Source organism: Notamacropus eugenii, chromosome X, assembly GCF_028372415.1.
Source record: "Notamacropus eugenii isolate mMacEug1 chromosome X, mMacEug1.pri_v2, whole genome shotgun sequence".
Lineage (NCBI taxonomy): Eukaryota > Metazoa > Chordata > Mammalia > Diprotodontia > Macropodidae > Notamacropus > Notamacropus eugenii.
Genome location: NC_092879.1, coordinates 98,720,483 through 98,733,850, shown reverse-complemented (window position 1 = coordinate 98,733,850; position 13,368 = coordinate 98,720,483). Strand labels below are relative to the sequence as shown.

General features: G+C 44.1%; 1 protein-coding gene across 7 annotated transcripts in view; it reads right to left on the bottom strand.

The window, feature by feature from the left end:
- Positions 1-327: 327 nt before the first annotated feature.
- Positions 328-13,368, bottom strand: part of CLCN5 (chloride voltage-gated channel 5) — a 108,549-nt gene continuing 95,508 nt past the window's right edge. For all 7 annotated transcript variants that reach the window (XM_072625914.1, XM_072625912.1, XM_072625915.1 and 4 more), the window contains 2 exons: positions 12,331-12,547; positions 328-11,584 (listed from right to left, as the gene is read on the bottom strand). In XM_072625914.1, the coding sequence (XP_072482015.1) occupies positions 11,494-11,584; positions 12,331-12,547 (308 nt within the window). In that variant the 3' untranslated portion in view covers positions 328-11,493. The remainder of the gene's footprint in view (positions 11,585-12,330; positions 12,548-13,368) is intronic.

The window sequence follows — 13,368 nt, the reverse complement described above, 5'->3', positions numbered from 1 at the left end:
CCAACATCTCTCCCTTTCCTACAGCTGAAAGCACCCACTGAGCTTGTCTGCCCTGACACCTGGTGGCCATTTCCTGGTTGTTTCATAAGAGTAATCATATTTTAGAATGGACATAGGACCTGAATCTAAAAGGTCTCATCATAAATAAATAAAAATAAAGAGAGGATCAGATCTCTTTTGCAACTTTGGCAAGCTAGACAATTCTTAATGAAACACAAGGTTGAAGAGACCAGAAAACCCCCAAATAGGCCATTTTGGCTCCATAAAATCTAAACATTTTTTGGAGGAATAAATAAGAACACAAAAAATCAAATGTAAGAGAACTGGTAACATGGAGAAAATATTTGTATTCGGTAACATCCATAAAAGTCTAATATCTAGACTTAAAGAATTGGAAAAGAATTAATTGCTTATGGCTGGGCCATCCTAATATCAATGACAATACTATCTAAATTAATTGACAGATTCTATGCCATACCAATCAAACTACCAAAGGATTTCTTTATAGAAGAAGACAAAGTCATTTGAAAAATTCATCCACATAAATAAAAGGTCCAAAATCTCAAGGGAAATAATGAAAAAAAAAGCGGGAAGGAAAGGAGTGGGCCTAGTAATACCCGATCTCAACCTATCCTGCGGACAAGTAATCATTAAAACGATCTGGGACTTGTTGGAAAAAAATCGATCAGTAGAACAAATTAGGCAATAACTGAACATAAGAGCAGAGCATACTCGATAAGCCCAGAGACACCAGGGACAAAGATTTAGCGATTTGACAAGAGCTGCTGGGAAAATTGGTAGAAATTAGGCTTAGCCCCAACATCCCAAATCACCATAATCTCCAAATAGATGAAAGACCTAGAAATAAAAGGTCATACCAAACAAATTAGGGTAGGAGAGAAGGAGAATCTTTTTGACAATGAGGATTAGGGGAAAACTTTTCCACAAATAATGGATAAATACATGAAATTGAAAAGCTTTGATGAAAAATGTGATCATCAGAAGGGAAAAACGAACTTGAAGAAAATCTTTGCAGCAAATTTTTCTCATTAAGGTCTAATATTCAAAATATACAAGGGACTGACATAAATATATAAGAAGAAAGGCCAAGCCCCAGTAGATAAAGTGGTTAAAGGATAGGAAGAAGCAGTTCTCAAAAGAAGAAATACACGCTATCAACAGTCATAGGAAAACTTGCTCCAAATAACTAATAGGAGAATGCAAATTAAAATGACTTTGAGGTTCCCCCTCACAGGAGCTGAATTGGCAAAAATGATAAAAATAGAAAAAGTAACAGTTCCTGGAAGGGTTGAGGGAGGATGGCTGCCATTTTAATGATGCCTTCGCTGTTAGTGGCCCTATGAATTGGTCCAACCATTCTGGAAAGCCATTAGTAACTAGGACCTCCAAAGCCACTAACCTGGGAGTACCCTTTGACCCAGCAACAACACCACTAGGTCCATACCCCAAAGAGATCAAAAGATCCAAAGAAGAGGAAAAGGACCCATATATATCAAATATTTAAGGCTTTTTACTGTAGCACAGAACAAGAAACTAGGGGGGTTTCTATTAATCAAGGTACAGATGAACAAATCATGGTATATGAATGTGGTAGAATGTTACTGTGTCCTAAGACATGATAAAAGGCATGGTTTCAGAGAAACCTGGCAAGACCTACATGCCCTGGGGTAGTGAAGGGAGCAGAACCAGGACAATGTAAGCTTGTAGATTTCTAGTTTATAGATGAGCTATGAGGATGACAGCCTGAAACGTCTTAAGAACTCTTAGCAAGGCCACGACCAGTACTTTCAGACTCTGGATGGGGAGGCTAATGGATACAGAGTGAGACATACATTTGCAGATATGACCAATGCAACACAAAGTGTATTTTGCTTGACTCTATTCATTGGTTACAAATTAAAGCTTCTATTTGGGGAGGAGGAAGTAGAGGGGAGGCGATGGACGCACATGCGTGCGCACACACGCACACACAATAAAAGAGCATCAATGAAATGGTTCCACAGCACAAGGAAGCTTAATAGGGAAGCCAGACCAGAAATGGGGAACTGCTTCAAAGAAGAATGCTGAAATGTGTGAAGCGAGTCCCAGGTGCACGACCCTACATGCATGGAAATGTTTGTTTGCAGAAGACTGTCAAGTTCATAATAAAAATATCTTAAATGTTTGATAACTATATTATGCAAGGAATTAACATGAGTATTTCATGTTAATAAGTGATCCAAGAGTTTTTAAAAGACTCAGAAACTATAACAACCACATGACATGAAGCAAGACTCTAAAAGTAAAAGAAATGCAAACTAACACCATTTTAGTGATGAATATGGAAATTTTACAAAGTGACTGCACGGTCTACACCCCTTGATCCAACAGGCTCATTACTGGGGATGTGCGGCATTTACACTAAGGAAGAAAGCTGAAGACAGAGACAAAGGGATAATAAATGCCAAAATAGTCATAGCAGTACTCTTTGGGATAGTAAAACAACTGAAGACAAAGAACTGAGGCATATAAATGGAAGGAAGGGGAGACTGCGACACAAAATGATATGCAGAGAATTCAGGAAAACATGCAAAGATTTCAATGAACTGATGCAGAACAAAATAAGCAGAAACAAGAGGATATATACAAAGGTTACACGAGTATAAATGAAAGAATCACTAAAAACAACTAATTGACAAGTCAATGGTGGTCACAGAACAGATAGGGAAAGGAGGCGGGGGACTGTTGGCACAGAATATTATTTACAGTCAGCTGCCATGGACAGCTAATGGTTTTCCTCCTTACTCTTCCATTACAAGGCGGGGTTCAATCTGGAGGGGGAGAGTTTCCTCTCTTCTCAGAAGTAATAGCAGTAATTAAAAAAATAATCATGACAGGGTTATATTTCTCTGGTTCTTTCACATCAGAAATGGGCTAGTTCTTGACAAAATTACAAAAACTCCCACTGGTGCCAAGTGCCACTGCTCTCCTCCTCAGTGGTATCTTCTGATTAGTCAGAGCCTTCTTGCATGCATCTGCCCCTCTCCCCTAGCTTTCAGTAACCTACCACAAAAGCAACACCACTACCATCTCCCCATCAAACAACCTTCCCACGGAAGAGCAGTGTCAGAATTTCAGGTACCATGTGCCAGGCCTGTGGCTGAGATTTTTCAACATGGGTGACCCTTTTTTAGCTCTTCTTGATCACACCAGAATATTGGGCAGTGACAAAGTCCCAGCAGCACAATTTCAATGGCATATGATAGATCAGTAGGCACAAGTTAGGGAGGAGATGGCAGAATGGGGTCCCTAGAGCCTGGGGCCAAAGGACAGGGACCTTATCACCTGGAAAATGGACACTGGAAGGCTTTTTGTAGAATTCAGGAAACATAAGCTATCCCTCCCTATCCAGTCTCAATTCTAATGGTTGAGGCTGTGGCTTCCCTTTGAATGTAGTTCTCTGTCTGCAGGTGTAGAAGCTTCTTGCTATAGAATGGGGGTCCCTCATCATTTTGGTGTGTGTCCTGACCCTCTTGGGCTATCTGGTAAAGCCTACAGAAAGACCCCTTCATAAAGTCATATTTAAAAAAAATAAAAACAAACTCATAATTAGAGGAAATGCTATATCTTAGTTTGAAATAAGTGGAAATAAGACAGGATTTTTTTTCTATTCAATTTCATGGATCCCCTAAGATCTTAACTCCATGTTAAGAACTCTTGCTGTAGAGATTCCATGTTGCCAGTATGAGGTATCAAAGATGCTACAGCAGAGCACCAGACTGGACAATTACTATGTCAAGTTAATTCACAAAACAAGAAAGCAACGCTACTTTGAGTGTGAATCTCAGGGCCTGAAAATATTCGAAGCATTTTTTTGGGAAGAGGCAATTGGGGTTAGGTGACTTGCCCAGGGCCACACAGCTACTAAGTGTCAGAGGCCAGATTTGAACTCAGGTACTCCTGATTTCTGGGCCAGTACTCCATCCACTGCCCTACCTAGCTGCCTCCAAATATTCCAAAGTATTAAGAATTCCACCTAATATCATTTGGCACTGACTTTCCAAAGTGTTTCCCATCTATTGCTACATTCTCCTCCCAGTATCCTTGTGAGGTAGGTGGGGCCCTAGTAATATCAGCTCCATTTTATAGATAGGGAAACAGAGGCACCAGATAGCTCAAATTCCACATAGCTAGCCCCTAGAGCAGTTCCCACACTTGACCACACCGTTTTATGTGACAGTCGGCCAGACTGGAGTTCAGATCATACCTCTGGAGGATGGAATAAAGCTAAGGAAGTGTCTCAAGGGTTGGCAACCCTTCCTCATATGATTAACTGCTCAGCACAAATCTGTGCTGTGTTTTCTCTGGAAACTCTACTCCATTAACTTTCTGGATGCTGACTTGCTATTGACATACAGACATTAGTAAAATATTGGTTTCTGCTGAACTCGTCCCAGCTTTCAGGAAGTCCAAGATCCAGTTGGGTAGCTTCAGTTTCTTTGGCTGGGCCTCACCACTTGGGGTCTGCTAGCAGCTTGGTTGTGGCCCTGGTGCCTATGACAAAGGGGCAGCACCATCCTCACGTGAGGTGACATTGGGGCATGGGGCATCCTCATGTGGGGCAGGGTTTTGGATGTAAGACTAGAAGAGGGGAAGCCAACTGGCCTATTAAGCAACAAACTTGTCCACATATGGTTTGTGGCATGGCTTCAAAGAAAGGCACACTGAAGACATTGAGCTTATCTAGGCTACACAAAATCATGTTGAAAGGATTTGAGGTCCCTTTCCAGAGAACACCCCCCTCCCCAGAGTCGCAAATTTTCTTGAAGATGTACACTAATAGCCAAAGGGACAGAGAGGAGTTATGTTCTGAGACACAGGAATAAAACTAGCTCTCTCCTCTCTGGGCAGGATCATAGGATTTGTGAGTTGGAAGGGACCTTGGCAGCCACCTTGTCCAAACCATACCCAAAAGTCATCTCCACCATGAAATATGTGACAAGACTCCAAAGAGGGAAAATCAACCACATTGGCCCTTTCTACTTCTCAACAACTCACATTGTTAGAAAGGTTTTCCTAATGATATTAAACCTAGATCTCCCTCTTTGTAACCCCATCTCCCCAATCACTTGCAGCTCTTTCTTGTGGGCCTAAAAGAACAAATCAAGCCCTCTTCCTCAGGATAGCCTTTTAAAAACAATTTAATTCCATATCTACTACAACCCCCTCATTTTACAGAGGAGGAAACTGAGGTCCAGAGAGGGAAAGGGAGGTAACCACATTCACAGTAACTCTAATTCTAGTGGGAGAAGTGAGATTGGTGACCTTGCACGGTCCTTCTTCACTCAAAACAACATCAAGTGCAAATCATGTCATCATTTCTCTGATGACGTGGTCTTCTTTGGCAATGAAGGACGAACACAACAACAATTTCTCCACTGTAAATCAAGGCCTCCGTAGATCATGGCCAATTGCTAAAATTACGGTTTTAGTAATGAATGCTTAGCATGTTATCTGCCTTAATATTCTCAAGAACCTCACATTAAATGTTCACACTACTGATGGACCTTTAATTTTGGTCGCTTTAAGTGAGTCCATGCCATTTCTTTCACTCTTTCTCCTTCTATCTCATTAGCAATAAATTGCTTTTTATTCAGTAAGACCCTCAAGTAAAAGAGAAGACTTGTTAGAACTGATGATTGGAAAGGGAGGAGGAGGGGAGTGGGGAGAGGGATTGTGAGGATCCATTTAAAAATTATGAACTCGAGAGAATTACATTCTGCTTTTTCTCAAACAGTTATTCAGTCCCCAAGATTCAGGACACGTGTAAGGGTCAGTCTTGCAGTGTTTTCTTTTTTGGGGGTGATTTGACAAAATTAGAGAGCACAGTGGAAAGAAAGCAATTTTAATTTCCTGTATCACCCATGAAATGAAGCCAGAATCCAGATGTCTAGAAATGAGGATGTGGCCAGCAAGAGTTTTTGGCACCCTCTCAAGTTGCTAACGCCCACAATTCCAAGAAATTCTTTCCATGTAACAAGCAACACAATCAAATCTTTAACAAACTTTTTATCATTTAGGTTGAGATTCTAAACAAAGAACAAATAGTAAACAGGTTCAATCTCAACTTTATTACAGCTACCTTCTATTTCACCAGGAAACCCTGGAGTGTCTACACTACTTAGTTCTTCTGAAGAAGAAGTATATAAAAGGGAGACTTAAGACTATTATTTTTTACTGTCAATGGTTTTTGAGTCGATTTCATGTTGCCATGTGGTCAGCTAGAGAGCCCCCGCATCCACACCAGCCCAGGGGAGGTCCGCACCATATGTTACCATATGGAGTGGTACAAATCCATGTGGTGCAATGCCAAGTGAACATTTTTATGTAAACCCTTCTTAGCCTCCATAAAGCCTTTGTTTAATAATGCCTGGAACTGGGACACAGTTGAGAAATGTCCCCTTCACACTGGGCCCGTGAAATCGGTCTGGCTGGGAACATGCCACTGTAGACTAGGAAAAAGGCCATGGCAGCTGAAGACAGCTTGGCAGTACTGGTGCAGGTTACATCCCCATGTGAGCTCCCATTCCCAGGATGTTGCCCCTCAATGAGCCCCACTTTTGCCTCTCACACTTGTAAAGCTTTATGTACTTGGTCCTCTTGATGAATTTTTCTGTTCTGACCTCACTACCCTGGAGGCATGGGAATATTGCATCTTCAAGATGCCAGGCCTGGGGGCGGGGGTTGGGGGGGGAAGGGGGTAGAGGAGACCAACTGCCTCTTTCCCACATTTCCAGGCCAAGCGCTGGGAGTGGTACCCAGTGGCACTTTCCCACTGGCACTTCACTTATTTCACATTTCAAAGGGATCCCAACTACCCACCAAGTTGCTCCAAACTGAAGGTTTGGGGCTCCTTCCTATGTTTGAAACACACTAGTTATTAAAAAAATCAAGGTTCCCTTGAACACGTCCTTTCAGAATCTCTCTCCACAAGACCCTCTTATACAACAGGAGTCCGAGGTAAGGAGAGACAAAACAGCTTCCTTCTTCCATTGCTGGACTGGGAGCTTAGCACTTTTAGAAAACACAAACACTGGCTATTTCCAATCCCAAGCATTCAGAAATTAGACTTGTGGGCAACTAAGTACCTGTTCACTAATAATTCAGTTTTGAAAACTGCCTTTCATAGCAGAAAGATCATTGTGGGGCACATAGATGCCCCTCGATGAAGCAATTTAGACCCATACAGCACAGAAGGGCAATCGCAACATCTTATAGTGAACTCTTCAGCAATAACTTTTTAAAAACCTTTTTCTTTCCTTTTACTGAGCTCACAGGGCTTTGCTTCAAAGTTCTTCAGTGTCTCAAAGTGTACTAATTCACCATTACTTTCTCATGCTCATATTCTAACCAAATTGAGGATTCATTGGAGATTTTAATCCTGTTCTCAGCTCTTCCTGCCAAGAGTTGTTCAGATACAGCTGTTTGGTGCCAAAACAATTGAATTGCTTTGCTTTTGGATCAACGCCTTGAGATGATCTCACCCGAGCATTATCCACGGAAGCCATGAGATGGCTGCCTCTTTCCCACCATGCAGCTGGGTCCCAGGCTGCTGACAGTAAAGTGAAGCCAGGGGGAAGTTGAGGCCAGGTAGAAAAGGGATGTTTCACTATGATTAGTCCAAAGAAATGACTTTTTTCCCCAAGTATTCACTCTTTGATGGAATTTGCCCCTCGTCTCTACCCTCCACACTCCTCCTCCGTTACTTCAGATAAGTGGGAGTTAACTATCTTCCCTACTTAAAATCTGTGAAAATGTGCAAACACAGATGAACAAGGAGGTCTTCTTTTAAAAGAATAACTGATGGCCTCTCATCCCTTTCAGGACTGGCTGTCTACCAGATCTATTCTTCACTAGAAAGCCAGAACTCTGCAGAAGTAATCAATTGCATTCCAGCACGAGCCTCCTCTCTCATACAGAACAAGTTTACTGCTTTTACACTAAACAGATGAGTCTTAGCTCATTAGTCTGTGGGTCACAGAATTCCCTAGTTGGGGCCATGTGGCCGCTGGCCTGGGCTGTCAGAGCTCCCTGCATCTGTTTGGCTTAATGGTTAAATACAGTCCACATTTTCCTTTAGGCCAAGAAAGGAGGCTCTGTGAAGGTGCTGAACTAGCAAGTTGACAGGAAGCTTTAGCCACAATCAGAGCAAATTCCAGTTCCTCAGGGTTGTAAGTGTGTCATGATGGATACACAGCCCAGGCCACAACTACATCTGGATGGTAATCGGGAAAAGTCCTCCCAAACTGAGAGGCCCACGCCTGGGCACAGCCTCCAAAGAGGCTGACGCCAGGAAGCAAGTGCCTCCTGACCCAAGAGATTCAGAGGCAGCAAAACACCAGAAAACAGGCGGGGAATGGTGGAAAGCAATAGTGACTCATGATAGTCATGGAATACCCTTGTGCTCTTCAAACAACTCAAAGAAATATGGGAAGACCACTCTGAACTGATACATAGCAAAGAAAGAAAAGCCGCAATGACAATAAAAACACAAAGTAAACCAAGAGCCTAACTCAGATCAAGGCAGTGACCAAGCTGGCCTCCAGAGGCCCAGTGGTGAAACATGTCTCTCCTCTCGTTCAGTAGATGGCAGGAGACATGTTCATGTGCTTTTGAGATACGGGTGTCACTCTGTCTGTTTGCTTGGCTTAATCTGACTTCCTTGTTGCCAGGGCGAGTGCTCCGAGGGGGCGTATTCAGAAATGACAACTGTGTAAAAAACAAAAACCAGAGGTGATGATGCTCGCATTGTGTAGAAAAGCTCGGGAACCACACGATGGCCTCCAGCACCGACAATGCTGACAGTACCAGGCTTGGAAGTGGCATCTCGGGGCTGCCTTGCCTGCCAAAGATTTCAGGGAGATATAAGAAACAAGAGCAAACTGGTAGTTTTTGATAACACTGAGTGACAGAAAGAAAACCCAACTTGTCATCTTAGCAAACGTCAGTGGGAGCAGAACCTCTATTAAAGAAGACACGCTGCCAAGACCTTGACGTTCCCTGTGTTTCACAGGGTCTGTCTGGTACCAGATGGTTAGTTCAGCGCAGTCAGCTGCCTTTCATATGAACTGACCATGTCAAAGAAACAGCAAATGGAATGTTACTGAAGCTGGCTGCTATTTTACCTGGGCAAGGGCATTCTGGGCTGCTACTTGAAAACATCAGATTGACATTTTAAAAGAGAGTCTATGCTACCTTGCGACTGTCTGACATTTACAAAATAATTATATGTAATAAAAGAACTTCTGAAGGCTAGAATTTGAAGTGTAAAATCCTGAGTAATAGCTCTAAGAAGGGTTTGGTAGTCTTTTACAAAGACCTACAGTGGTGGATCTCCCCTTTTCCTTTTGGTATGCTGAGGAGATGGAATGGCAGGTCTGTCCATCATTGAGTGGAGGGTGTGTGTGCGTGCGTGTGTGTGTGTGCGTGTGTGTGTGTGTGTGTGTGTGTGTGTATGTGTGTATGTGTGTAAGGGTGGGTACATGTTTGGAAATGAGGTGAACTCCAGTCATATTGGCCAATTGATGAAAAGGAATGTGGGGTGGCCATTGTGTTCCTGCCCAAAGTGGGAGGAATCAGTCTGTGTACTAAGGAAAAGTACAGTGTGTGCCATCTTTGGTACATGTGCGTAATCCTAGAAGGGATTTTTGGGAGTGTCTTCTGTTAGTCACAGTATTGAATCCCATAGGGTTCAGTCCTGAGTTTGAAGGGGAACAGAAGGGAGAGCTACACGTGGGTAAAACGAAGGGAAGGAAACAATTGAGGACTCTGTAACTCTACTCCTTGGCACTAGATCCCCGCAGGATTCTAAAGGACTATTGATTTTTACCATAGCACCTTTGGGTGCCACCCTCATGGAGCCCAGGGAACTTTGGGGATTTATGGGATTGCCTGGGGGGTTCTGACTTGGATTATCAGGAACTTTAGGGGACCCATAGTTTCCCTGGGGAGTCTATGACAGGCTTAGTCCACATGCCTGAACCCATCTGGAGTTCTGGAAAGCCCAGTGGACAGAGGCAAGAGGACCAAGTGGCCTAGTCCTTGGGACTGTGTCACATACCCTCACTTTTAGAGATAGCGGCAGAGTCCTCTGTGCTTAGTCAGTTCTTATGATGGAGCTTAGAGCTGTGACCCCAATCACAGAATCTCCAGGACTTCCAAGAACATCTCGTCCAACCAGACTAATCTACAACCCAACAGGTAGGCACCCAGCTTTTGTTTAAGGCTTATTAATAAGGCGGAAGTCACCACATCTTGGGCCCAGCTCTCACAATTAAGAGGTTTTTCCCAACACGTCAAGCCTAAAACTGCCTGTCTGTGATTTCTACCCATCCCTTTTCCACACGACAAGACCTTCAAACATCTGAAGATGCCTATCACATCTCTGCTAAGGTTTTTCTTTCCCTATGTCCTTTAATGAATCACTTCTCACATAGCACTTGTTTCATGAACATGTAAGAAACCGTTCTTTGCTACTGTTTACAAATCTGGCTGATTAATAGCGAACGTTTTTGCAGGCAAATAGAAAGCAGTATAACATTTGTGCTCTTGAGCGACAAGTATGTAAGCGAGCTACAGAAGCGGGCCTCCTGGCACACAGCGAGAGGTCAAACCAAGCAGCATTCTGGGAGGATTGGGGAATGTCACACAAAGAGAGGCTGGGGCATTTCCCCTCCCCCATCTACACCCTACATATGAGAACAACAAAAATCTGCAATCCCACTAAATAGTTTACCAGGCACAAGACCACCTGCTATGAGATGACCCCCCCCCCCCCAATCTGGGGAGAATCCCATGGGACTTTTAGGTTTTCCTGTTTGTCAGTAAACCAAGTAAAGCCCAAGTTTGGAAGTCTAGACCTCCAAAAGGGCCAGAAGACGGTGGAGGGGGCCAGGTGGGGCAAGAGGTTCCTTGCAGAGGTTTTAGTGATGGCTAAGCTGGCTAATCATTCGTTACCAAAGTTAAAAAAATAAAGATCTTATTAAAAAAAAAAAGAAGGAAAGAAGGAGAGGGAAGGGAAGAGAAGGGGACAGAAGGGATAGGCAGGGGAGGGGAGGACAGAGGAGATGGGGGAGGGGAAGGGCAAGGGAGGCAGGGAGGAAGGAGGGGAAAGAGAAGGGGGAGAAAGGGGAGGGGAGAGAGGGAGACAGGAGCACAAGGGAAAGGAAGCGCATTCTCCTGTGGCAATTTTCTTTTCCTCCTTCATGCAATCTTTGCATTGTAACTTCCTCAAAGCCTCAGGAGCATGCTCTCCTAAAGAGAAGACTGTGTAGTGCAACAGGTGAGCTGAGAGGGAAGTCCCAAACGACACGTGATTATCAGCCTTCTTCCCAAATGGAAAGTGTTCCAGTCACTGCACTGGGTACTCAGGTTTTCTACACAATAGTGATGTTTCACATCTAGATGGCGCATCCCCAGCGCAGTTCTGGGACTTCAGTTGAAAAGTATGGAATCAGGATCTTGGTTGGCCATCTGGGCTATGTGCTTCAATACATCCTTTTTGGTAATAATTCCCAGGAGCCGCCTATAATGTAAATAAAAAAGTCAAGAAAAAAATGCCAACCCCACCCCTGCTCCATCAGCATTCACTGGCCTAGGCTACTAGTGCAAGGCCTAAGAAGGCTACTATGGGCTAGAATCCTTTTTTTTTAAAGGCCCAAACATGCCTTTGGGCATTGGAGAGGAAGGAGAAAGCCACCTGGCACAACCAGCTCACAGGACAGTAATGTCCATTGCTCCCACTCCCAATTCTTGGGTCTATTTTTTCTTGCGGCAATCAGGGTCAAGTCACTTGCCCAGGGTCACGCAACCAGTAAGTGTCAAGTATCTGAGGTTGGATTTGAACTCAGGCCCTCCTAACTCCAGGGCTGGTGCTCTATCCATTGCACCACCTAGCTGCCCCAGCCACCCCTAATTCTTAAAGACAATGGCTTGCACTCCTGAAGATAATTTAGGGAGTGAGTGAATGTTGCTTTCCATTTCTCTCTCTCTGTGCATTCACTTCTCACAGTCTTGGGCAGGACCACTGAATGGGTAACAGGAAGGTGAGCCTCAGTGGCAGGGAAGCATTTCTATAGTAAGGACCTAAAGGGAACTGAGGGACACCAAGCTCCCACTCCCACCATTTTGGTGGGCTATGTGAAGCCTGTCTCTTTCGTCAATGAATGTCGGTCCCCTTCTGGGATGCCTCTCATCTCTCAACATGCTTGTCCAGATACATCACTCCCTTCTACCAGACTCCAATCTCTGACCTTACACAGACGCTCTCACCCATTGTGTGTGACCAGACACTGGCGAAGTCCCAGTTTTCGGAATATGTCCACCACGATCTCCATGGGTGTTTGGTCCGTCACTGTGAAAGGGCTAAGGTCCAGGATGTTGCGAAGTTTGAGTGATGGAGGAGCATGTGGAGGCAGTGGAGGAGAATGATCCGTGAAATGGATGATGGAAGTGCTCACAATGCCATCCTGCTTCTTCCGAGCATTTTCTATTTGAAACACAAATGTTGGGAGTGCTTTTTCCATCAATGTGGCCTCACACAAGTAGCTTTTCCCCAACCATTCCATCATTCCTTTGGGAGTAGAGATTTCTCAGTGGTTAGAGGTGTCAAGCAACTAACCCAAGGTCACATAGGTACAAAGAAGGAGAACCAGGATTTGAACCAATGTTCTTTGGACTCCAAATCCTGGCCTCCTTACTTTGGGCTGTGCCATGGAAATCCTAAGCTTGCAGAGCCACTAATTCAGACTGAAATCAACACTTCTTTGGCACCTATTGTGTCCTGGTGCTAAGACATGGCCCCTGCTCCCAGCAGGAGAAAGAGAAGTGACATACAGAGATAACTGTGATGTGAGGGATACAAGGCACAAAGTCCAGGTCCTGTTAAGGCCTTTAACTGTCTTCAGGGCTGCCTGGGCTCACTGGACAAAGAGAGTCTAGGTAGCTTCACAGAAGAGATGGCATGTGGCATAAAGGTCACGTGGGTAAAGGGGCAGGAATCAGAAGAACAAAGCAGGGGCGGGGAAAGAGCGTCACCAACTGTCAGGAAATGTGCCCAGAATACATCGTGAAAAGGGAGAGTACAACGGGGGTGGAAAAGTCAGGCCGAATGCTTCAGGAGGCCATGGGAGCTCCTGAGACTTGGAGAAGAGATACAATCAGAACTCACATTTCCACGGGCTTTCATGTTACACAACCATCCCTTGAGGAAGGTATAGTATGAGGGTAATTGCCCCCATTTTATAAATGAGAAAGCTGAGGCTCAGAGAGGAGAAAATGACTAGGCCCGTGTTCACACAACAAGGAAGT